This window comes from Uloborus diversus, unplaced genomic scaffold, assembly GCF_026930045.1.
Source record: "Uloborus diversus isolate 005 unplaced genomic scaffold, Udiv.v.3.1 scaffold_1201, whole genome shotgun sequence".
NCBI lineage: Eukaryota > Metazoa > Arthropoda > Arachnida > Araneae > Uloboridae > Uloborus > Uloborus diversus.
In genome coordinates, this window is record NW_026557879.1 from 16303 (window position 1) to 42837 (window position 26535).

At 33.9% G+C, this 26535-nt stretch overlaps 1 protein-coding gene across 1 annotated transcript in view; it reads right to left on the reverse strand.

Moving 5' to 3' along the window:
- LOC129232491 (keratin, type I cytoskeletal 9-like) overlaps nucleotides 1-26535 on the reverse strand; it is a gene marked incomplete at its 3' end in the record, with an annotated part of 41217 nt that extends 14682 nt beyond the window's left edge. The window contains exons 1-4 of the mRNA XM_054866639.1: nucleotides 26394-26535; nucleotides 23962-23992; nucleotides 23789-23867; nucleotides 89-230 (exon numbers count right to left, since the gene is read on the reverse strand). Of these exons, the coding sequence (XP_054722614.1) occupies nucleotides 89-230; nucleotides 23789-23867; nucleotides 23962-23992; nucleotides 26394-26406 (265 nt within the window). The remainder of the gene's footprint in view (nucleotides 1-88; nucleotides 231-23788; nucleotides 23868-23961; nucleotides 23993-26393) is intronic.

Here is a 26535-nt window from a genome sequence, read left to right on the forward strand (position 1 = left end):
ATAAGGAATTTGCCAAATTAAGTTTAAAGATGTTCAGATAACGCTGATACCGCCAAATAAAAGATGCATAGTGCAATTTCAAACTTACTTCCGGCAGTGTACGAAGCAGCAGGCTGCTGGCCATAACTGTATTGCTGTTGACTTGATCCATATTGATCAGCTCCATAACCACTATAAGCAGTGCCAGTTGCTGGTGCAGATGAACCACCCCAATTTGCTGTTGTTGATCCCTAAGCAATGTTTACATCAATGTTATAAGTATTAAAAAACAAATTTTAACAGAAATGGCAATTACGAAGAGCGGAAAAGTGGCATAACTGACAGCTTAAAAATACTGAATGAGTTTCACGTTATCCAACTAATAGCAGTTCCTTGTCAGACAGGGTTGGCAGGTTTCTGCCGAGGCGGTAAAAACCACTGGTAGAAACCGGTTAAAACCGGCATGGCAAAACCCCCTTTCTGCCACATTTATGGCAGAAACTGGCAGAAACTCAAAAAGTGACATAAATGCAATTCCTGACATACAATAGAAAATGCATAAGAAAAATAATTAAATATTAACCCAAATACAATTTATTTACAACACTATCACCATTCAAAATCAAATTTTACATTGTTTTCACACTGCAGCAGCCTGTAACAAAATAAAAGTTTTGCTGTTTCTAAACCTAACCAATTTCCCAATTTGTTGTGCACAACGCAGAAATTTGAGAAGATTCTTTCAACCCCAGCAGACTAGCTGGCATTATCCTCAAAGAACAAGCAAGATTCACAAAACTTTCATCTATAGCACATTTTTTCAAACTGGACCACCATGCGGTATTTGGAGTAGTTGTTACAACGTGATTGGAAAAATAGGTTTTGGGAAAAGGGGTCGATTTGTTTTGTAAAGCAATGGTATAAGGTACATAATTAGGGTTAATATTTGTGAGTAAAGTGCGGGCACTTTCTTCTTGATTACATGATAAATTTACTCCCAAATACTTTGGATGGAGCATATAGGCGAGTAAATGATTATCAGTAACTGCTTGATTAAGCTCTTTGAGAATAGCTTTGTTCAGTTACATTAAGTGTAAAATGACAAGTTCTTGTATTTTATAGTTTAATGAAATAAAATAAATCTGTATTTATTTAAATATTTGATATATATATTACACTTTATATTAAATGCAAACAAAATGATTATAAAAAAGAAAATTAATTGAATTCTGAAATTTTTAATTCAAATTATATTTTTTGCAATCACGAACTGAGACAGGACCCTACTCATTGGAGTTATTGTTCCTTGAAACGGCTCCTGTCCCCCCCCCCCCCCCAAGCCTGCCTCTCCTCCTGGGCGGTTACATGTGCATAGTTGTGTGTGTGCGTAGACCTGTGTGTATGCACGTAAGCGTGTGTGAGTGTATGTGTGTGAAGTCGTGTGTATGTGTGTGAACGTGCCTGTGTGTTGGACATGGACGCCTCCGACCAGGAGAACCGGAGCAGCCGCGCCGCACCGCCAGCAGAGGACGGTGGGCGGTGGTGCTGCAGAGGCTTCTGGTTCAAGTTGAAAAAGGCACGGACACCAAAAACGGTCAAATGAGAACAATAAGCAATCGTGATTGCTCAACAACAAACAAAAAAATTATTTACTTACAACATTACAAGGCTAAAATTTCTAACGCATAGCAATTTCAACTACGATAATTTTCATTTTTTTTAAATGTCAGTCTTGTTATTTAACATATTTTTACACTAATTATTAAATACCTATTATATTAAGTTTTTGCAATGACGAAATGGCGTTATATTTTTCATTTTACTTAATTGCCTGTCATTAAGTAATTACTAGAGCTATTAAAAATGTTTTCTAGTTTTTGCCAGTTTCTACCAGTTTCTGCCGGTTTTTACCGGTTATAACCAGTTTCTGCCACTGGCAGGGCAAAAACCAGTTTCTGCCGGGAAAAAGCCAACCCTGTTGTCAGATGTAAACATATTTAACAATGGCTTCTATTGTTATTTTGCTGCCGGAACAAAAGTCCATTTGGTAAATGTTTGTCAAAGATAGAAAATATTTATTTTAATCACAAAAAAATTAAATGAAAATAGTTGAATAAACAGCAGAAATCTCAACATTAGCTTGGAACCTTTTAAAGTGAACTTACCTGTAATGTGTAATCATGTCAACAATTCAAATGACAAAATGGAATAATTGCATCAATTCCGCATAGTTTCTTGGAGATTTGGAAAAATGCCTAATTTAATTAGCAGATCGCTGATGCTGGGTATTAACATTTGGATGAGTTATTGATTGCTTCCGAATAGATGTAATTCAGCTTTTAGCTTTTTTTATGTTACTAATGGTGCTTTTAATAGATATTTATGCAGGGTTCGCGTTTACGTGATACAGCAGGTTTTTTACGCAAATTCTCAGGAAAGGGACGCAACTTTCAAGAAAAATTGGTTCCCAGAAAACCCAAAACAACCAGAAAAAAAAATTGGAGAAAATGCCAAAGATCTATTTAGTAAATGCTTTTAAGCTTCAATGACCAAGATAATCAACAGAAAGGAATTAAAATGACCCTATTTCTTTATCTGCTATTCAAACACACCCCTACTGTTGGCCAGTCAATAGAATTTTAATGTTAAGACTGCAGCTTAAAGCAGGGTTGGCCGAATTGGACCCAATGGGTTTTTTTGAAAAAACCCATTTAAAAAAACCTATTATTTAGCCCACTTTTGGGTTTTTAAAAATTTTGTGAGAAGTTTTTAAAAAAGTTAATTAATTTAAATACTTTCACAATTTAAACTTCTTTTTTATTTGTTCTTCACCACAGACAATGAACATAAAAAATGAATTTTGAGCTTTAATAGTATTTCTTAACTCTTAACGGCATTAAAAATATACTTGAAAGATTTTAAATAAATGTATTTAACTTTTTTCTTTAACTGGTCAATAAATAACTCAAATTATCTTGACCAAGTCCTGTCACGTCTGATTTTCTCAATATTTGTAGATTGTACAGAGGAAACTAATCTAGTTAAAAGGCTTTCATGTAAATTATTTTCTTCTAACCAACACGTCACAAATCTTGAATAAACACAAGGTAAATTTTTTAGAAATACTAAACAGATTTTTCAAACGGTCGACAGAAAACAGAACAGGTACAGTATTTTCATTATTTTACAAAAAAGTTTAATATTTCTTACCCGGTACACAGAAATAGAAAAACAGGCAACATAAAATTCAAAGAAATGTCTTGATTAAGCTGGAATTCAGTAAAAAGGGATTTAAACTAATTGAGGTTCTACAGTAGTTTTGCATAACAAAATGAAATACTATAAAGTAAAATGCAAAAAAAAATGTAGTAATTGAAAACGAACAATAGATTTTATCACTCGAGAAGTAACTTTGCCTTAACTGTTGGTAATAATGAAAATTAAAAAATCCGAAACTTTAACATTCTTGTGTTTTTTCGTCTTTTATACTTTTCAGAAAACTCTGAATTTTAACTAGTTTTCCAGCTTTTTACCCGAAGATAATTTTTGCACTTTGTCCATATACTTACGCTACAATATGATACAAGTACCCCACATTTTCCCTAAAAAAAGACAAAAAAACCCACATTTCTTTTAAAAAACCCAAAAAACCCTGGGTCCATGGGCTTTTTTAAAAAAAACCCGGGGTTTTGCCAACCCTGGCTTAAAGTGACCTTCTGGGTAGAGCTCAGGGAGCAAAATATTGCAAGTTCATAAATAGCCCATTGTACTGTCTTCCAGGAATAAGCTCTCCCTCAACTATAATCTTGAGAAAAGTCCTGAAAACAGCAATAAAGGCTTAAAGTAAGAGTGGTTTTAATGCCACAGGGGTGATTGTGACTCCATGAAAAAATACCTGAACTTTTTTCCAAGAAGAAAAAGTGTTTTGATGGGCATACATATACACATTACTTGTATGCACACATTATTTATATACATAAATATTTGTTGGGGCTAAAACTCGAAGTTTTAATTGGACTTAATGTCCATGTACATGGAGAGCATTAAATTCTTTTAATTTTTCTCATTTCTAAAAATTTTTCAAAGAATGTTTTATTTTCTTCCATTGAATCTGAATTCTTAACCATTGCATTCATTTTCTAAAAGTGCATAAATATTTTAGAATTAAATAAGTTTGGGGCAAAAGGGGCAGAATGTATTATGATCACTGCGCAATAGGGCTAGGCGATATCCGAATTTTAATGCAACGATATATCGCTCTCAAATATCGATATTCTCGATATATATAAGTCGTTAAATTCAACATTTAATGGGGGGGGGGGGAACGTAAAACCTATTACATAAGCATCTACAACAGAGAAAAGCCATAGGCCATCTTGGTGAATAAATATTTTAGCAATTTAATCTAATAATATAGTTATAGCAAGGATTTTCATGTGTTTGTGTCGGGAGGGGAGGGGGTCATGAAGCAGATTATACCACAGAAACATTTTGAGAAATTAATTTAGAAGAATTTAAGTCTTTTTATTAGTGGGTGGCAATTCTTGAGGGAAAAGAGGGCTTGGTAAAATTGAGGGGTGCCATCGCAGTCGGGGGGAATGGGCAACCCTAGTTACATCTGCATATTAAGTTATGCAACAGAGAAACGATATTAGACATTTTGTAAAGAAAATATTAAGGGGAATAATATCAAGTAACGCTCTTTTCTCTTCTTATCTAGCCTTTATTCCATCTCTCACCCCAGCTGTTCTTCAATAATTACCATAGAGATTGCAAAACATGACGGTAGCTTACGCTTTATACCAAACGAAACGTCTTCAATTTGGACTTTTGGCGTTTCATTAAACATCGACCTAAATTTTACAAAAGTGGGTTTTTCTGAAAATATAGGATGGTTCCGGTATTTTCGAAAATGAGGATACCGGAAATCAAGATGTAAATATCGGAACACAATCACCCCTGCAATGCAATCTTCAGGATTTATACAAGACAACTGTACAGTAGGGTGGAGCTTATTTTTCAACTATGAAAATATTAACCTCTTACCCTCTCATTTTGTTCCTTTGTATGAAAAAAAATTCAGGCCATATATTAGCACATTTAAAGATTATTTAGAGGTAGCTCAACAACTGTGAAAATTTTAACATTGTGGGATTGTTTTTTTTTTTTTCGAAAAGCAAAGATTGCTTACTTTTATGTGTATTTGTTTTCAGTATTTTATTTTTGCTTCAGTTTTGAAAGCAAAATGAAAGCCGCAGGATCTCAAAATGACTTGTATCTTCTTGGTGGGTCAGTTCAAGAATTAAAAGATGGAAAATTGCCATCCTTGCGTATGGCTCTGGGACATTTTTTGCATCATCATCTTGAATTGAAAAAACCGTAAGACAAGCTTCAACTCTGACCATCACAGAAATTGCCAAGTTTTTGCAAAAAGCTAGAATTCCTATGTGAGACAACCAAAATTGTCAAATGAAGCTTGAAAAGCTGTATAAAGAATGGCTTCTTTTGAGGAAAAATAAAGCTTGATGTTCATCAACACAGCAAGCTAAGGAATCAACTTCTCTCTAAACTAGAAGATCTTTTTGATGTTGCTCATGCTGATGCTTTACGGTAAAGCAGTCTTATAAGAAGACAAAGACTTTTTAATAGCACAAAGGAAAAAAGGTAGGTGTGGATCAATGTTAAGAGTTGATAAAAAGCTTGATATAAAAGAGAAAAAAGCTCTTGAACGAGAAACAAAAGCAAATGTCCGAATACAGCAACAGAAAATTAAAGAATTAAAAGATTCTATAGTGGAACTTGAATCATCTACTGATACTGAAACTGATAGCAAATTAAGCTCAACGGAAGAAGGTAAGAAAATGGATATCACAGAACAAGCATCAAAAAGACAGAAAAGGAAGCGAGGGAGAAAAACTAGTTACTCTCCAATTTGCTGCAGCTTTGGACAGAACAAAAGTGTCAGACCGAAAGGCTTTCTATATCATAGCAGAAACTGCAAAAAACTTAGGATTCAATATCAATGAATTTTCTTTAAATAAATACTCAATTCGCTGTCAAAGAAGGAAGGAAAAAGCTCAGAAATATGCAGGCATAAAGGCTAAGTTTCAACCTAACGCCCCTCTAGTTATCCATTGGGACAGCAAATTAATTCCTGATTCAAAGATGAAGTGGATCGCCTTCCTGTACTAATAACTGGGAAAAGAATTCACCAGCTACTTGCAGTTCCCAAGCTTCCATCTGGGAAAGGTGAGGCAAAGGCTACAGCAGTATTGAAAGCTGGGGAATATCAAACATACATGCTATGTGTTTTGACACAACCAGTTCAAACACTGGCAGTAACTCGGGTGCATGTGTTCCTTTTGCGTGCAGGCATCATGTGTTGGGACTGATTATAGGTTCAGTGTTTCAAGTGTGCAAGGGAGCCACATCTTCTCCTGAAATTCCATTATTCAAACGTTTCAAGGAATTTTGGAGCTTCATTGACACCGACCAGTACGAAACTGGAATTTCAATTGACGTAGTTGATGAACTGATAAAGGATATAAAGGATACAATTGCTTATGCAAAAAAATACATGGAGGAGTCTTATAACCAACTAAGAGGTGATTATAAAGAATTAGTTGAACTTGTGCTTATTTTCCTTGGAACTGCCCCTGTTAGAGGTGTTAAATTTATGGCGCCTGGAGCCATGCATCACGACCGTTGGATGTCGAAATGTATTTATAAAGTCTCAAAATCTGGATGTTTAGATCACAATTCAAGCTTACGTCTAAAGAAGAGAAGGGATTAACAGCTGTATGCATTTTCATTGCATGTGTATACATGAAAGCATGGATATCAGCACCAGAAGCTGCAAGTGCTCCATATAATGGCCTGTTACTAATGAAGTCTTTGATTGAATATTTGGCTATTCATACAAATATCTCGAAAGCAGCTGCAAATAAGTTTTCCAACCATTTATGGTATTTAACAGAGGAACTAGTTCAGGGTTCATACACTTTTGGTTAAAAAAAGTTCCCTGACTTTTCCAGGTTTTCCAGGTTGTTTTTTTAGAAAATTCCAGGTTACTCGCTTTATTCAAAATTTAAATTTAAATAGTAATATTTTCAAAATAATTAAAATTGTTTAAAGTAGCAATGCAGACGAACTAAACCTTCTTCCCTTAGATTTAAATAAAAAAAAAAACCTTGGAATTTTTTTCCCTTTGTTTTCTCTGTCAAATTTTAAGTTTTTTTTAACATTTTGTTCAAAATTATTTTAATTTGTTTACTATTTGTTGAAAACAGAGTACTTTCAACTTATTTTAGCGTTTCTTTGATGTCACGCGTAATATTACAGCGTTTTGCTGTAGTCCTGCAGCAACCTTTTAGCATCCGCTTTTGGTTTACAATACTTCTTTTTATTTTCTTATTAGTAGGTTACACAAAACATATTGAGCAAAATGCAAAGCTAAATTTCAGTATAAATATGATTAACTTGTTGCATCGATCGGCATACCATGTAATGCATAGTAACAAAAATCAACATCCGCCGATCATAGGCCAATGCCAATAATCTTTTTTTTTTTTTTTTTTTTCCACATATTAAAGGACGCTTACATTAAAATTTCAAATTTTCTTTTCCAGAAAGTAATAGTTAATTTTCAAAAATTCATAACTTTTTGCACATTTTAATGTTATTTTCAATAGTTCACATTGATATAAACATCCAATTCTGTTTCTGGAAGTTTAAGTCTACTTCCATTGTGCAAACTATCAAATATGGCGACAAAGTGAAAAATTAAAAATAATAAGTAGATTTTTGGATTTGTAGTATAAAAGTAGTAATAAATAATTAATAATCCTTAAAAAACTACAATAAAAGCAAAATAGTCAGAATTTAGCACATGAGTCTAAATCAATTAAAACAAAAAAATGTTAAGATTAAATTTTGCATTTTTCCAGAAAATAATTACAAATTATCCGGGGAAAAAAAGGCACAATTTGTGTTGTTTTCAATAGTTTGCACTGCAATTAACATCCAATGCCGTTTTCGGGAACTTAGGCACTTAAAAAGTCTTGTGTACTTCCATCTTGGGAATGACCAAATATGGCGGCTATGCCCAAAAATAATAAGTAACTTTTTTAATTTGTCGCATGAAGACAATTAAAAAATAATAAATCTTCATGAAACTACAATTCATTGAAAAGTTTTTATCACATTTGCGTCCAAGGCAGTGAGGATATAATCTTATCCTTCTGTTTTAAGAACAAAATTTTTCATTTCTCAAGAAAATTATTTTAAATAATAATAATAAAAGAAAAACAATTTTCAGACCATTTTTACTTTCTTCTATATCTATCTATATATATAAAAATGGAGTTTGGTAAATTTGTTCCCTAAGATCTCTGAAACTACCCAGCAGATTTGGCTGAAATTTTCACCGTTTGTTCAGTTTGGTACTGGGAAGGTTTATAGACCAGTTCGAAAAAAATCCGATTGATAGTTCCCTTTTTATTCCAATTTTAGTCCCAATTTTCGCATAAATGTCCCAATATGGGGGTGAAAAAAAACGTGCACATATTAACATTATATGTCCATCGAAAGCGCCAATTTTTCTGCTGAAGATAGCATCTGTTCGAAGTTTCTAAGTTGTATAAAAAACGAGTTATGAGCTTTTTTTGTTCCCTGTTCGAAGGCTTTCATCAACCCAAGTCATTATTTAGTGTGTCATCTCAACTCCCAAGAATTGTTGTATTGTTGAATATTTTTGCGTTTCGTCTGACTTTTTGAGGCTTTTCTCAAGTCAAATTTTAAAGTAACGTTTTTCCACAAGATTGGCTAAAAATAAATGGATTTGGCTGATCATTTTACTTTTAAACAGAACTTATGTAATTAACGGTTTATTATTATTATTTATGCTGATTGGACACTTGCTCACTATATCCAACCAACCAGCAGAAATATCGCCAGAATTTTTTCAGAAAGATTTCAGTAGCTGATGCATTTGGCAGTTTTTTTCCACTGTCGCTGTTTTTGAGCCCAAAGACTACGTAATAATGTTTCTCAGCTTTCACCATATAAACAAAATATCGCCAATCAAAGATACTTAAAAAAAAAAAAAAAAAAAAAAATGCTGTGTAAAATAAGTCAACAACTAAATTAGGCAAATCCATAAACCGCACAAAAACTTCCATTAATTTTTCTTTTTGCACGATTTCAAACAATCGCCAAATTTTACTACTTATTTTGGAAACATTTCGGATGAAACCGTTTAGCGCCATTTTATTTTGACCAAAAGTGTCTCAGCATATAGGAACAAGATTTCTATAATAAAAATTAGTAAGGAGGGGGAGTATTATCGAAAGTGTCCCAAAATGATTCTCGCAAATTTGGTAAGATTTTAAACCGCACCAAGTGCCCACAAAAATTGAAATTTCCCAAAATAACGAAAGCAAGTGTAAGGGGAACACGGGGGGCTACATTTTTTAAATTAGTTCGTACATCAATAGCCGTACAGAGAAGGTTTTAGATTTAAAAAAAAGTACTAACAGACAAATCTTTTTAAACATGTAAAGTTTAATTTCATATTTCGGAAATTCTTCAAATTTGTATATGCTTAAATGTCGTGCTTTCGTTTCTAATTGAATACTATTTTGTTCTTTATACTTATTGCTATTTTAGTTTAATGAGTAAGGAAGAAGCTTGATTTTTAATCACGTCAAAAAGGTTTGCTTTAAATTCTTTCTCTTAAAACAGAAAACAAGAGCAAGTAACGATTGTTTCTCATAATTATTACTGACCCAGGCAACGCCGGGTATTTTTGCTAGTCTAATATATAGAAGAAAGTATTGGATTCGTGCAAATTTTCGAATTTCGAATTTTGACGGATTCGTACGTTTTGAGGTGTGCTGAGTCCATTTCGACCATTTTTGGAAAATGTCTGTCTGTCTGTGTGTGTATGTGTGTATGTGTGTGTGGCCGCTCTACAACAAAAACTACCGCATGAAATCGAACGAAATTTTGTACACATATGTGCCCCTATGTGAACTTGTGCCCATTAGTTTTTGGCGCGAATTCCTCCAAGGGGGGTGGAGCAATGGGACGTTTTTCGAGTTACGCGTGCTTGCTATTCCTCAGGAAGTAACTGGCGGAATCAAACAAAATTTGGTCCATATGTTGGTATCAACAGGAACAGGTGCTGATTCAATTTTGGTGTCAATAACTCAAACGGGGGTTGAGCTATAGAACGTTTTTTGTCGTCAATTGTGATTGCTGTATCTCAAGAAATAATGAACGGAATGAAAGAAAAATTTATCAGCAAGTAGCCCTTAGTGGGTATAAGAACTGATTTTATTTTTGTGTCAACAGCTAAAAAGGGGGTAGCGCAATCACCCATTTTTTTTTCCATTTTGAGTGCCCTATCTCAAGAAGTAATGCTAAGTTCTGGTTGAAATTTGGAATATATGTGAATCCATATGTAAACAGGCTCTGGTTCAATTTTGACGCCGATCGCTCCAAGAGGTGTTGATTTTTTTTTTTTTTTTTTGCGAATAAAAATAGTTTTATTAATGCAACAATAAGAAAGATAAATCGTAATAGATTGTCGTCTGCGAATTTCCCGTGATTTTAATTGTATGGAAATGATCCGAAATATTATCTCAATGATTTAAAATTTTTAACTGTTGCCATCTTATGTTTGTTAACAAATAAAATATTTGTAATTCATTCAAGCAAGGCTTTTAAAATAACTTTCAATTTTCGCTCTTTGCTTTGCTTTTGCAATAATTCAGACATTGGGATGGTCGTCAAGTGTTTGCATGTGTAATTTTGTTTTTGTTAGGAATATTGCTTCCTCGTCAAGCATGGGGAGGGATCAGAAAAAGGAAAAATATAGAAGAAAGTTTCGTGATGGCCACAACATACTAGTTTGTTATTTTCATCAGTTTTCAATTAAAGAAACCATCCAATTCTGCTTTGGTTTTAGAAACTTAGGCATTTTAGGATCGTATCTACTTCCATCTTGTGAATGACCAAAGATGGCGACTACGTTTCACACGTAGCTGAAATGATTTTCCGATCAAAAAAATACCGATTTTCCCCGATTAACCCTCCCATCTACAGGTTGTGCTTCCGAAGCAGTAAATTGTCTTCTCTCCTGTTGAGTTTGTGCATAATTCCTGTTCACCTGATTTTTTTTTCCTTGGGAACTACTGAGAGCCAAAAATGGCGGCTGCTGAAGATTTTTTGGGTCGTCACTTTTTTCATTGCTTTAAAATTTTTACAATTTTTTTTAAATACATCGATAAAAATGAAGATTAGATCTCATAAAACAAAATTCCCTGGGAAAAAATTGGGAAAAGAAAAATTTTGGGGACACATTTGGAAAATTCCCTGACATTTTTGACTATGTCATTTTCCCTCATAATTTCAGGTTTTCCCGGAGCGTACGAACCCTGAAACGAACAGGATGTTGTGGCAACTCATCTAAAACTTTAGGCAGTAGAAAGAAATGCGTTCCCCTCACTGACTCCATGTAAGAAAATTTTTGCTCTTTTGGCGCATTTTTCGTTGTGAAAAAAAAAAACGTTCATTTTTCGATTGCAGTTTTTAAGTGCCAGCGTCGGTTTAGATACAAATGTACAATTTTTTTCGTGAAATCACAATAAAAACGAAGACTAGATCTCATGGTACTTAATTCCTTGGGGAAAAAATGGAAAAAAAATTTTTGGAGGACAAAATTTGAAAACTCCCTGACTTTTCCCTGACATTTTTGACAGTGTCATTTTCCCTGACAATTCCCGGTTTTCCCGGAATTCCCGGAGCGTACGAACCCTGCTAGTTTCGTTGGCTTTTCTTGATAGTCATGTCAGTGCATCTACCAAGATAAAAATGGTCAGTGCTATGGTAAAACCAGCTAAAGAAAATTCTAAAAAGAGGAAGATTGATCTTCAAACATTTGAGAACAAAAATTTGGATGATTTTGTAACAGCAAAGTCTATGTCACTGTTCCAGGCATTAAACCTGCCCGTAGATTATTTTTCTGTTGATCCAGCATCATGGGAAACAAGAGATAACTACAAAGAAGCCAAAAAAATTATTCAAGCTTTAAATGTAATGAATGATCATGCTGAATGTGGAGTTGCACTCATTCAGGAGTTCAGTGGACTGATAACATATGATGAAATGCAGTTGCTGTTTCTGCTGCAAGTCATCGAGAAACACCGCAGAATATACCCTGACAGCAGGAAAGTGACTTTATCTGGACCACCTGAAACCACCTTCTTTCATGTCTCAATTGATTTACAAGTGCTATATAAATAAATGTGTAACTATCACTTTTTGTCGAAATTTTCTCTATATAACAAACTTCAAGTTCATTGAGCTACCTCTAAATATCAAAATTTTTCATTCAAACTTCATATTTAGTGGTTTTTCATCAAAAGGAACAAATGAAGAGGGTAAGACCTACAAAAATTAAAACTTTATTTTTTCAGTGCAAATAAGCTCCACCCTACTGTACAGTAAAAATATATAGCTATTTTGCATTCATGTAACCAGAATTGCTTTTGAAAATCGTTATTTTTCATTCCCAATAAAAGGAGGGGAGAAAAAAATGGCGAGCATTTTCCTGATGGTACTAAACAAAGTTCTGAACTTCACATTTCTTGTTAAATTGCTTATGAATACTTGAATTTTATACAAAAGCACTTTAACCTTTTCTTTTTCTAGTAATTCATCTCTTTCTGATGGGCTATTCTTATTTCACTTGCAAACGCCGGGTATTAATCGATTGCGCCATTTTAAAAATAGCACAAATGTCAAAACAGACCTTTTGAAAAGAGTCAAATATACTGAATTAAGATTGCAAATGAGCAATTTTCACCCATATCAGAAAATGCTTTGTTTTTGCCATTGCAATTTTTGCGTTGGATTCATTTGCTTGCATTTTTTCTTTTTAAATTATTATATAATTGCCAATGATAATGCTGCCGTCATACGCATAGTTGCCGTAACTCCACTTTTTGTCGATTTTGAGTTATTGCGATTTTTGGGTACTATAGGCCATTACGCGTGTGTACGAAAGGATATATTCGGTTGAAACGTCCTTCCCACCTAAATCGATAGCCAGTTTTGCCGCAACTCCTCCAAAATGCAGTCGGTACTCGGCATAAATGCCGCAAATCCAATCATAGGCATAAATGCCGCAACTCCGCACGCGTGGTGGAGTTACTGTGTTTACGCTTAGGAACGGACCAGAGACACGATGCGCGAAAGGGCCAGCGCGGAAGTTTCAGCTGGTGATGTTTATTTTGCAAGGTAGACTGTGGCACACCTTCATTTTATTTTAGTACGTGGACGTGTGATCTTGACCTATCTAGTGTGCCCGAGTGAATTATTGTTCAGCAGCAATAGTGCATACCTAAAAAAAAGTGCTCTTGGAGACTTCAAAAGTCAGGTGAGTTTATTTTTATTCTGTAATTCACTAAAAACTTACACTAAAGTTTGTGTATTTATTAGTGCAATATTGCAGTTACTAGTTTTAATTACGTAGACTAATTAGGTGGGACAACGGCTTTTAACAAGAGTCACCTTTTTAATGAGTTTTCTGTCTGTTTGGCTGTTAGGGTATAACAAATTGACCGCCACAATGGAAACCGATCCAGAGGAGCGGGAGGCAGTTAAATTGGATCAAGATGACAACAACAGTGCATCTTCACCAAAAGCGGGCCCGTCCCACATTAATACGAGTTCAAACCACTCCATGCTAAATCCAAATTTTGTTTGCACTGATTCTTCGGATTCCAGTGATTGTGATCCGTTTGATTACTATATACGATTAACGGAAGCAAAGAAAAATAGGGCAAACGGCAGCAGCAGCACTGAACTGGGACAGTCCACTTCAAATACCGGTACTCCGAGCGTTAAGGAATCTGATGTAGCCGAAAGTTTGACGAAGAGGGGTGCCACTAGAAAGAGAAAAATGTACAGCCAATCTGTAAATGACAGGAAAGAGGATCAACGGTCAAAGAAAGTTAAACAACATCAACTCAAAGCTAGTTGCGCTTGCACCTTTAAAGCTTGCGGTTCAAAAATTTCCAATGATCGAAGATACGTCTTAAATTCTGAATATTGGGCTATGAAACCGAATGAACAGCAGCTTTTTGTTTCGTCGTGTGTAACACAATCGGTAGTTAAAAGAAGGCGCGGCGAGAATGCTGATAAACGCAAGAGATCTGTTACGTACGAGTTAAAAGATGAAAACGGAAAAGCTTGCCATGTGTGTAAAACATTCTTCCTTACAACTCTTGGTTATAGTGCTAAAAACGATAGAATCATTGTTAAGGTCCTGAACGGCGATAAAGTTTTTGGTAACTATGTGACTGCTGATAAAAGAGGTCGGTATGAAAGAGACAAAACAACCAGAGATCTTATAAATAAACACATAGAATCTTTTTCGCCTAGCGTGTCTCATTACCGTAGGGAGCACGCTCCGAACAAAAGATATTTGCCAAACGACGTAACGGTCACTGATATGCATGCGGATTTTGTTGAAAAGTATCCAAATATTACGTGTTCGTATGATTTGTACCGAAAATGTGTCAAAGCTTTGAATATTTCGTTTACCAAACTTGGTCATGAAGAGTGCGATCATTGCGAAATTTTTAAGCTACATGACCCTCTGCATACAGAGGATTCTTTGTCAAGTGACTGTACTTCTTGTATTGAATGGAAAAAACATATTGAGAAAGCAACAGCAGCGCGAGAAAAATATCGCGCCGACAGCCAAACTACTTCCGCCGAGACCTTGTACGTTTCTGCTGATCTAGAAAAAGTAATTATGTTACTGCGAATTGACATGTTTAAAAAGGTATTATTTTGTCCAAGAATCGTTGTATTTAATGAGACTTTCGCTCCGTTAGGCGATAAGCCGCAGGTACCTGTTGGCCTAGAGCCATTATTTTTTTCTTGGAGAAATTCCTAAAGTTTTTAGAAGGATTAGAAAAGTTTCCAGAACTTACTTCCTTCTTTTTTCGAACTTTGAAAGTCATCCCGTTATTTTACCGGCGCTCGAATTGTTCCCCAGAGCCAACATTCCCTGCATGCGTAGCATGCGTTTGTTGACCCGCCACGATGATGTGACGTCATAGGAAAGATGTTGAGTAGATTCTTGCTGTATGCATGTGGGAAACAATTTTAAAGAATTTAGTTTTAAACTGTAAACTGTGTTGAGTTGTTTCCTCAATGTAATTTATGCATGCTTTTGATATACGTCACGCCATCGCGTAGGGAGATAGGGAATACTATTTAAGTGTGAACTCTCAATCAATCATTCTCTTATTGTTTCACCTCTTGTTTTAATATGTTGTGACTGCAGTTCAATGTTTTTCTGAGGTGCTGAGATTGTACCTGGGAGCTGTGTGCTCCGGAGTTCCACGTAGTATAGTGGATTCTTTTTAAGAGATGTAGGATGTTTTGTCGTTGAGCCCAGCTAGAAATGCGGGCATGTTCCAGTTGTTGCCTTGAGATGAGTTTTTAAGTGAGGGATTTTCTCTCTAAAATTGAGAGTTTAAATCAAGTTGTTTTTTTTGCTGTGAAAAGGCCTAACAAACAGGACCATTGAAGGTCCACGCTCGAGAGCTGGATTGGATGTCCGTTAGATGGATGGATGGTTCCTGTTGTCCAGGAGGACAGGTTTATTTTCTGAATTCAGCATGGTGGCATGGAATGGTCACGGACAATTTTGATAGGGGATCCAAATTGGTGGATCGCGCCCTCACGTGTTGTGCCAACTTTTAAGGAAGGAATAGCTTGTTTGGTATGAACTTTTAACTCGTTCGTATGAACTATTCTGTTTATGGCATTGGACTCAAGGTTGTACTTATATTAATCAAGTCATATAAATTTTACTGGAACTTTAAACGATACTATTTTTAAGAAATGTTTCCTACTGATATTTTTGGGGGGATTTTTTATTCAATTGTTGGGGAATGCGAATTTTATTTACACTTGTTATTATTTCCATGTTTTGACCAGGGTTCATACCCTTTAGGCAGAAAAAAATTCAAGCACTTTTCAAGTACTTTTCAAGGTAAAAAATTTTGTTTTCAAGGCAATATCATAAATTTGTACTAAAAATATTGTATGCAGATTTCATTTACTACAAACACATAGAAATAAGGCAATAATACAAAAAAGTATAGGAAAACAAAATTGCTTTTTCTACAACGAGAGACACTTTGGTGAAAAATCTACTGCGTTGAAAGTTTTTCTGAAAATGTTTGAAAAGTTTGGTCATAAAGAGAAGCAGATACCAAGAGGTTTTATTTTGAGGTTTTTCAAAGGTTGCAGCAGTCAGAGGTTTGTATATTTTCTAGAATCAACAAATTAATACTTTAAAAAAAAAAACCTTTCATAAGTGCTTTTAATTTTTATGGGAAGAAACTAAAATACCCAAGTTCAATGGCATTGCCAGAGAGGAGTTTTTGAAGTCACTCCCCCCCCCCCTCAACCCTCCCCCCCACGGTTTCAACATTTATTTCCAATATCTATACAGTGGTTTATTACAATATAAGGGCGGTTAGGACAAAAACACTACCCAGAAAGTTATTTCAGTTTGCACTATTAAGTTCTAAAAATATTAGGTTTGCAAATCATTTATAAGTATGCAAATCAATTATTCGTACGTATTATTAGTTGTTCAGCCAATAAGGCATTTCAACTGTCCTCGAGTAAATTTAAAAAATAGGAAGTAAGAAAAGTTTATAAAAGCCCACAGTACAGTCTCTACACCTCAAAATATACAAAAGCAGCTTAAGCAGTGATAAATACTCTGAATGCAAACTTGAGCCTATTCAGCTTTCATTGATTAACTTGCAATAGACAATAAATGTGCAAGTTCAGATTTATAGAGCCATATTTCGAAATTGAAAAGATTCACAAGAAGTTGACATATATTACGACAAAAGTAGTTTTATTTTGGGAAAAAATGGGTTATTGTTGAAATTAGAATTTAAATTTAGAAAGGCAATAATATTCAGGTGTAATTGTGATTTGTGAGTTCATAAAAAATTACCTGAAAGTTTCAAAGAGCAAAATGGGGCAAAGGGGGGGGGGGAATAATTTTTAAAACTAAGACCCCTATTACTTGAATATACATATGTACAGCAATAGCTTTTGCTATGCGTACAATTCATAAAATAGTTTATTAAGTCAAAATATTCTGCATAGAAATACCATGCCCAGTGCCTGTTGATAACCAGCAACAGGCACTGGGCCTAGCTAGGCTGGTACTGGTCAATTTATTAGATCCAAATGAAGATGAATGACCCTCCTTAAGCTATCTACCCCTTTGCTGATAAAAGCCTCTTTCAGTAAGCGCCAAGTACCCACAACCTTAATAAAGTAGTAATTTTGAACATTTGAGGAAAAGGGGAAAATTGGAGATATAGGGAGGTAAAAGCATAAAAACGAATACTACTGGATTTCAAGTGAATAATCATAACACAACCACCCCTGTTATACACCTTATTTATTTTAGCAGACATAAAAAAATGATGTACTTATAAACAAAATTATATAAATCAACTTTATGTTTAAAATACAAACTTTAGGTTAATTTGTTAGGTACTCAACTGCTGAAATTTAAATTTTTTTAAAAAAAATCTGTTATGACCAAAAATTAGGTAAAGATAATCATTCAAAATTGCAAAAATAAATAAGCAAATAATTAAACAAGGCCAAGGTAATAAATTCTTTAACTCTTTAGTTATTAAAATAAAAAATAAAATAAGCTAATCTGATGTAGCAGTGTCAAAATAACTACTAATTGCCAAAAATATAAAAATATTTACAAAATGCAAACGGATTGAAATCTCAAACAAGGGAAGCAAATTTTCGCGAATTAAGTTTAATGTTGTCATGTTTCCCATAAAATAAACTTATATTTTACTGAAATTAAACATAAAATATACTAATCTACGGTAGCAAATATGAAAATAACATCCGATTATTGAATATATTTAAATATTTGCAAGATGCAAAAAGATTGAAATTTCAAACACGAGAAGCAATTTTTCGCAAAGTCTGAGTTCGTTCGACGTGGCATGTTTCCCATGAAATAAATTTATTTGTTTTTTATTAAAATTAAACAAAAAATATACTAATTTAAGGTAGCATATGCGAAACTAACATTTGATTAGCCAAAATATTTAAATATTTGCAGGATGCAAAAAGATTGAAATTTCAAACAACAAGAGCAATTTTCCGCGAAACCCGAGTAAGTTCAATTTTGTCATGGTTTCCAAATTAATTTCTTTGTTAATTAATGAAATCAAACAAAAAATAAACTAATCTAAGGTACCATATGTCAAAATATCTTTCGGTTGTAAAAATCATCAAAATGTTTACAAGATGCAAAAGGATTGAAATCCCAAACAACGGAAGCAATTTTTCGCGATGTTGCATACTGAACACATGTTCAGAAAATTGCATTGGTGAAATACTTTTTTAAAACTTCTAAGCACAATTCGTTGATTTTTGAGAGAATTTAAGCACTAAGAAACTTTTTCAAGGTTTTCAAGCACTTGAAAATGAACTTTTTTTTTTCAAGCACTTTTCAAGGTTTTTCAAGGGCGTACGAACCCTGTTGACATATTTATTGTTTAATAAAATGTTTATTTAATTGTTAAATATGTGTCTGTATGTCCTTTCTTCCCGAGCAGATCATTCCACAAATTTTTAGTTGGGTTTGTTAGCTTAAAACCTGCTTTTAGTTCTTTGAACTTCGGGTTTTGATTGAGCTATCAGTTCGAATTGCCCAACAGTACCCCCTTTTGCCTGCCTATGGCATGAATGCACTTCTGGGCGCAAAAAAGAAGATCTTGTAAGTGCTTTCCATTCGTTTTTTGTTTGTCACAGGGACATACTTTATTTAGTTATCTGGCTGGATAATTGCGCCGGTCAAAATAAAAATTGGACTCATTTCGTACATCATAAAAATAGTTAACTCCAACGAAATAGCTGCAAACTCTATTACCTTACGTTATTTTGAGCCTGGCCATACTTTCATGGCGGCTGATAGTTTTCACCACCAGGTCGAACTATCACTGAAACGTCAAAAAAAAACCTACGACTTTTCGGATTTCGTTAAAGCTGTCGGTGAAGCCAATTCTGGTAAAGTTAAGGTGAAAGAGATGGGTCAAAGCGATTTTTTGGAATGGAAAGATGAGTCATCACAATACAAAATAAGTCGGGCCAAGCCAAGGCCCTACTTAAAAGATATCGTCGAAATTGTTGCGGAGAGGGGTTAGCAAAACGGTAAATATAAAACTGACTTTTCAGAAAAGGAGTACATTCCACTCAATTTCCTTTCAGTAAAGGCACAAAAATACAAGGGCATGCCGCAATCGATTTCCGAAGCACAGGGCATTTCAGCTGAAAGAAAAGAAGGAATTTTAAAAACCTTGCTCCCCCTCATGCCAGAAAACAGACGGCTATTTTGGGAAAATCTTCCAGTGAATAACAAGGCTGCAGATCTCCGCAGCAATGTCGACGATGGCTAGAAAAATGTCATTTAATCAATGTTATTTAAGTTGTAATCCTGACAGCTCTATAGTTTTGTCAATTTTTGTATAAATATCTCCTTTGAATGGTATTTAAATTGTAATACTGAAAGCACTATACTTTTGTAAATTTTTGGATAAATATGTCATTTGAAAAATGGTATTTAACATGCAAATTTTTACAACCAGACACGTTACTGACCTGGTATCAACTTGTGAATAACAAGTAAGACTTTTTGTTTTGTTTTTGATGTAATAAAACTTATTTGGCTGGTGTTAAAGGTTCATTTTTAATTTAATTCATCCTTTTTATTTACAAAGCAAAAGTTAAATAACAAATATAAAGTACAATTTCACTGAATGGTGTTTCAGGGTTCATACACTTTTGGTTAAAAAAAGTTCCCTGACTTTTCCAGGTTTTCCAGGTTGTTTTTTAGAAAATTCCAGGTTACTCGCTTCATTAAAAATTTAAGTTTAAATAGTAATATTTTCAAAATAATTAAAATTGTTTAAAGTAGCAATGCAGAAGAACTGAAACTTCTCCCCTTAGATTTAAAAAAAAAAAAAACTTAGATTTTTTTCCTTTGTTTTCTCTGTCAAAATTTTAAGTTTTTTTTAAACATTTTGTTCAAAATTGTTTTAATTTGTTTACTATTTGTTGAAAACAGAGTACTTTCAACTTATTTTAGGTTTTTTTTGATGTCACGCGTAATATTATAGCGTTTTGCTGTAGTCTTGAAGCAACCTTTTAGCATCCGCTTTTGGTTTACAATACTTTTTATTTTCTTTTAAGTAGGTTACACAAAACATATTGAGCAAAATGCAAAGCTAAATTTTAGTATAAATATGATTAACTTGTTGCATCAATTGGCATACCATGTAATGCATAGTAACAAAAATCAACATCCGCCGATCATAGGCCAATGCCAATAATCTTTTTTTTTCTTCACATATTAAAGGACGCTTACATTAAAATTTCAAATTTTCTTTTCCAGAAAGTATTAGTTAATTTTCAAAAATTCACAACTTTTTGCACATTTTAATGTTATTTTCAATGTTACTCATTGATATAAACATCCAATTCTGTTTCTGGAAGTTTAAGTCTATTTCCATTGTGCAAACGATCAAATATGGCGACAAAGTGAAAAATTTAAAATAATATGTAGATTTTTGGATTTGCAGTATAAAAGTAGTAATAAATAATTAATAATCCTTAAAAGGATACAATAAAAGCAAAATAGTCAGTATTTAGCACATAAGAGTCTAAATCAATTAAAACAAAAAAAATGTTATAAAGATTAAATTTTGCATTTTTCCAGAAAATAATTACAAATTATCCGGGAAAAAAAGGCACAATTTGTGTTGCTTTCAATAGTTTGCATTGCAATTAACATCCAACGCCGTTTTCGGGAACTTAGGCACTTAAAAAGTCTTGTGTACTTCCATCTTGGGAATGACCAAATATGGCGGCTATGCCCAAAAATAAGAAATAACTTTTTTAATTTGTCGCATGAAGACAATTAAAAAATAATTAATCTTCATGAAACTACAATTCATTGAAAAGTTTTTATCACATTTGCGTCCGAGGCAGTGAGGATAAGATTAAGTTTTAAGAACAAAATTTTTTATTTCTCAAGAAAATTATTTTAAATAACAATAGAAAAACAATTTGTAGACCATTTTTTGTTATTTTCATCAGTTTTCAACTAAAGAAAACATCCAATTCTGCTTTGTTTTTAGAAACTTAGGCATTTTAGGATCGTATCTACATCCATCTTGTGAATGACCAAAGATGGCGACTGCGTTTCACACGTAGCTGAAATGATTTTCCGATCAAAAAAAAAAAAAAAAACTATTTTCCCCGATCGATCTTCCCATCTACAGGTTGTGCTTCCGAAGCAGTAAATTGTCTTCTCTCCTTTTGAGTTTGTACATAATTGCTGTTCACCTGATTTTTTTTCCCTTGGGAACTACTCAGAGCCAAAAATGGCGGCTGCTGAAGATTTTTTGGGTCGCCACTTTTTTCATTGCTTTAAAATTGTTACAATTCTTTTTAAATACATCGATAAAAATGAAGATTAGATCTCATAAAACCAAATTCCCTGGGAAAAAATTGGGAAAAGAAAAATTTTGGGGACACATTTGGAAAATTCCCTGACATTTTTGACTATGTAATTTTCCATGATAATTCCAAGTTTTCCCGGAGCGTACGAACCCTGAACCGAATAGAATGTTGTGGCAACCCATCTAAAACTTTAGGCAGTAGAAAGAAATGCGTTCCCCTCACTGACTCCATGTAAGAAAATCTTCGATCTTTTGGCGCATTTTTCGTTGTGAAAAAAAAAAAACGTTCATTTCTCGATCGCAGTTTTTAAGTGCCAGCGTCGGTTTAGATAAAAATTTACAATTTTTTTCGTGAAATCACAATAAAAACGAAGACTAGATCTCATGGTAGTTAATTCCTTGGTAAAAGAAATGGAAAAAAAATTTTTGGAGGACAAAATTTTAAAACTCCCTGACTTTTCCCTGACATTTTTGACAGTGTCATTTTCCCTGACAATTCCCGGTTTTCCCGGAATTCCCGGAGCGTACGAACCCTGTGTTTCAAATCGTAACTTTGTAGCCGAAATCACGCTATAGAAGGGAGTTGCAGCATTTCTGCTGCTCCAGAATGAAGTCTTATACTATGCATAAAAGCCGTAACCGCCATTTTAGCCCCAAATTTTGGAAAATCGTCCAATTTAACGATCTTATGTCAAAGAGCATCCAAAATACCTCCTAGTAACATAATCACCAAAAGAGTTGTCGCAATTTAAATTGGTGGCCCAAGCGAAAGAAACTAAATCGCCCTTCCTGAACATTTACCTAAAGTGGAGTTACGGCAACTATGATTATGACGGCAGAATGGGGGAAAGGAGGCTGTTTGCTTTTTCCACAAAGAAAAATTTCAAGGAAAACAAAAGTTAAGGGAGTGCTTTTTGCTTGATAAATCCGAGGCACTTGCTTTTTATTTTATGGTAAAATCAATTTTTAAAGTAAATTTTGAGTTAATCTCATTGTAACTAACCAAAAAGTTGCTCACATATATTAGTAAAAAAATACGTAATAGATTCAACTATTAGCAAAATATATTTATTTCTTTGCTACGTAGCAACACGTATGATTAAAAATTAGCAGTCGGAGTCGCAATAATTTAGCATCCACATACCGCGCGAATTAAATATCGTTCAAGAGGAAGGCAAAACCTTACCTGTGAAAAATACACCAGTCACATCAAAACCACAGAACCTGCGACATAGTCGCCTGTGGCGTAAGCTGGATTACGTAGCCACAATGTGTAAAATTAAAGTTTGGATTTCTTCGGGATCCCTTATCAGATCTAGATCAAATTACCATGGGACCAGCTGGGAAGTATATCCTTCCAAACAAAAAAAGGATTTTTTTAAATCGTTCCAGTAGTCTTGGAATAATCCGAAAACACACAAAAAGCCGCAAGACGAAATCATAACCTCCTTTTTTGAAGTCAGTTAATAATAAAATTTAAAAAGAAAAAAAAATCAGCACATTTTGTTATTTTCATTAGTTAGCAATTAAAGAAAACATCCAATTATTTTTTGATTTTGGAAACTTGGGCATTTAAGGATTGTCTACTTCCATCTTGTGAGTGACCAAAGATGACGACTACGTTTCACACGTAGACTTTCTGATTATAAAAAAACTATTTTCCACGATAGACGCTATGATCTTCAGTCTTGTACTTCCGAAGCAATAAATTGTCTTGTTCCCTATTGAGCTAGTGCATAATTCCTGTTCACCCGAGGAATTGTTTTCGAGGGAACTATTGAGGGTCAAAAATGACGGCTGCAGAAGCTCTTTTGGGTAGCCACTTTTTATATTGCTAGCGTCATTTTGCTTCAAAATTTTTACAATTTTTTTTAGGAAACATCAATAAAATGACAATTAGATCTCATGAGACAAAAATTCCCTGGAAAAAAAAATTTGGAGGGGGAGGGAGCAAATTTAGAAAATTCCCAGAGTTTTCCACCTTTTATTTTCCCCGACGATTCCAGATTTTCCCGGAGCATACGAACCCTGTTAATACTAGCTATTTAAAATTAAATCAGAAATAAATAATCTAAGCAGACTTTTTTCAGTTTAACAAAAATTATGCATTAAAATTGTGTTGTATGCAAATCCAAAGTTAACCAGAACTGATGTCTGGCATGTTCAAACATAAGCTATTTTTTCTTATAAAATCTTACCGTATATGCTCCAGCACTTGCTCCTCCGTATCCACTTTGGGAGTATGAAGAATCACCTCCATAACTACCATAAGAATACCTGCAAGATTGATATTAAAATAGGAAAGTTAGTGGTCTGATACAGAACAGAAAGCAAGTGTTATTTAGTATTCACATCAAAGACTGTAACTTACCCAGTCTGACCAGCTGGATACTGAGAATATTCTGCAAAAAGGGATAACAATTCAACATTAACTTTTGACCAAGTCATTCACAATTGATAAATTCAAGTTTTGAAATTAGTCAAAAAGCATTAACTTGCAACAGTTCTTTAAAATGCTAAAGATAACTATAGGAGCTAGAGCTGTACAATAACTATTTTTAGGATAATTGTATGCAGTTTAATTTGATGTGTCACTCATATGCCTGTTGTTCATAAAATCACGATAATTTTTAAAATTAAATGATAGAGTCTGAATTTCTCAAGAACTTTAGGAATGCTTTCGTGGCCCATATTATACAAATGAAAGTTTGCTCTTTCCTTTTGATGAAAATGAGAAAGGAAAATTTGAATTCACTGTAAATATCAATTACTTTACAGTTTCGCTGATGACCAGGCTCTAACGCATGATGATACAGTTTATCAAAAAAATTTATACACTTTACTAGCCCTCTCAACAAAGGAGAAATATTATACACAGCAAGAGTTTTTTGGACAGCAGAAAGGCAGGTCACCGTCAGTTTGATCAATAAGCTCTTTATCTATAATGCTACAAGCCATTGAGAAAAATCTCAAGATACAGTCAAACCTTGATATCTCGAAACAAAAATTTTCCCCAGCATTTTCTATAAAAACCCCTATGTATTTTCCATAGTTATCTCGAAATTTATTTTTCAAAACCCTTGATATGTCGAAATTTTTTGCACAGAAGCAAGTTTCAATTGTCGTTTTGCTTCAGCAATTTTTGTAGTAAAACCAGTTCCAAGGACAATTACTTAATGTTTTTCAACCCTTTTCTTGGAAATTTTGTGAATAGGGGATTGGGACAAGATAATAGGGGAGTGTTGGTATGAAGGGGATGCAGTATTTTCCCCAGAATTTAGAATCTCAGTGCATTTCTCTCGAACATGTTGTCCATTTTGAGGAAAGGGGTTCGATTCTTCGTCTGTCAGTTCTCAAGCAAAAACGGAAAATGCGTTCCTCCTTTTCTTCATTCAGCTTTTTTAACTCCTATAAAATGGCTGCTGAGAACTTTTTGAATGTGACATTACTGGTTGAAGATAAAATTAGAATTTTTAAACTTTTAGGTGAAAAAAACCAAGTTGAAATTTTTGTACATTTCAGAATCTCATCCTGTGCACTTTTGACAATTAGAAAATTTCAAATCTAGTGAAATATTGAAGACTACTTTGTTGATCGTAATTCGATGTGGTCCAGTAGTACATATATAAATGCATATAGCATACGTGTGTGTAAATGTGAGAGTTAGTAGTGTAATTTTTTAAAAACCTTGTTAATTCGAAAACTCTGATATCTCAAAAATTTTTCCCGTCCCAAGAGATTTGAGATATCAAGGTTGTACTGTATTCTTTCAAAAAGTACGATAAGCATTTTATTGCCGTGAGAAGATAAAGAGCAGCATCTGCATTTTTTTTTTCTTTTTTAACATCTGTAGTACAAGCTTTATTGTACAAGCTTGCTTTTTCGGTTTTTGCCGAATCAAAAAAAGTCAAATTCCACTGTTTCACTATTGTTAGTGGGGAATCCAAATTGCATTTAATGAAACATAATTCATCAATGTCCCATCTTTGTAAAACCAATGTACTTCGAGAAATACGGGTGTAACTTTTGATATTTACCCATACAATATACACCTAAGGCCATCGTTTAGAGGAGGTCAACCTGCGCACCAACAATCCCCCCCCCTTCGAAAAATTAAGTAGGCATGGTTAAAATTTGCATTGTTTGAAATGAGTGTTTATTTCAGGTAACACAAAACATGATTTAATGGCTGATATTGCAAATAGTAATGAAAGCCACTTTCATTTGTAACTTACCCTCAGATTTTATTCTTTTTATTATTGAACTAAATTATCACACATCATAGTGTCTACTTCTTCCAGGACTATACCACTAGTTTGGTTTTCAATGTATTGATTAAGCTCAACATTTTAATAAGCTCTAATGCTAGCTAACGCTAACCCCAACTGAAACTGTCGGCAAACATAACTGATAATTTGCAGGGGTTATTTTATAAACAATACCTTTCGTTTCATAAAACTGTACAGCAAGATTAATTTTACACAACTTATATACAGATGTATAACTTATACGAACACGAAATCATCAGGTAGTTATAAACACAAATAACATGAATCATTTATAACTTTCCAAACAAAAAAACATGTGTTCATTAATTTTTTTTTTCTTTCAGTCCTGAATAAAAAGCTTTTAATAATGTAATCTAAAAAAAAGGGTTAAAACTTTTATTATTAATTTCAATACGAAGTAAAATGGCTACTAAGAACACGTAGCAAAATGGCGTACAGTGAAAGCAGTTTCAGGTTGAAACAAGATATGGTATGAAAATAAAAATATAAGAGAAGAATGTAAATATAAACTTACGTTGATCAGCCATGAAGAACTGATTCAATATATTAATCGACAAATAATTACCGGCAACTACACAGGAATGACACGATTCTCAAAATCTTTCAGCCGGCCGGAATCGAGAAAGTGCAAATGGCAGCAATCGTTAAAGTTACAG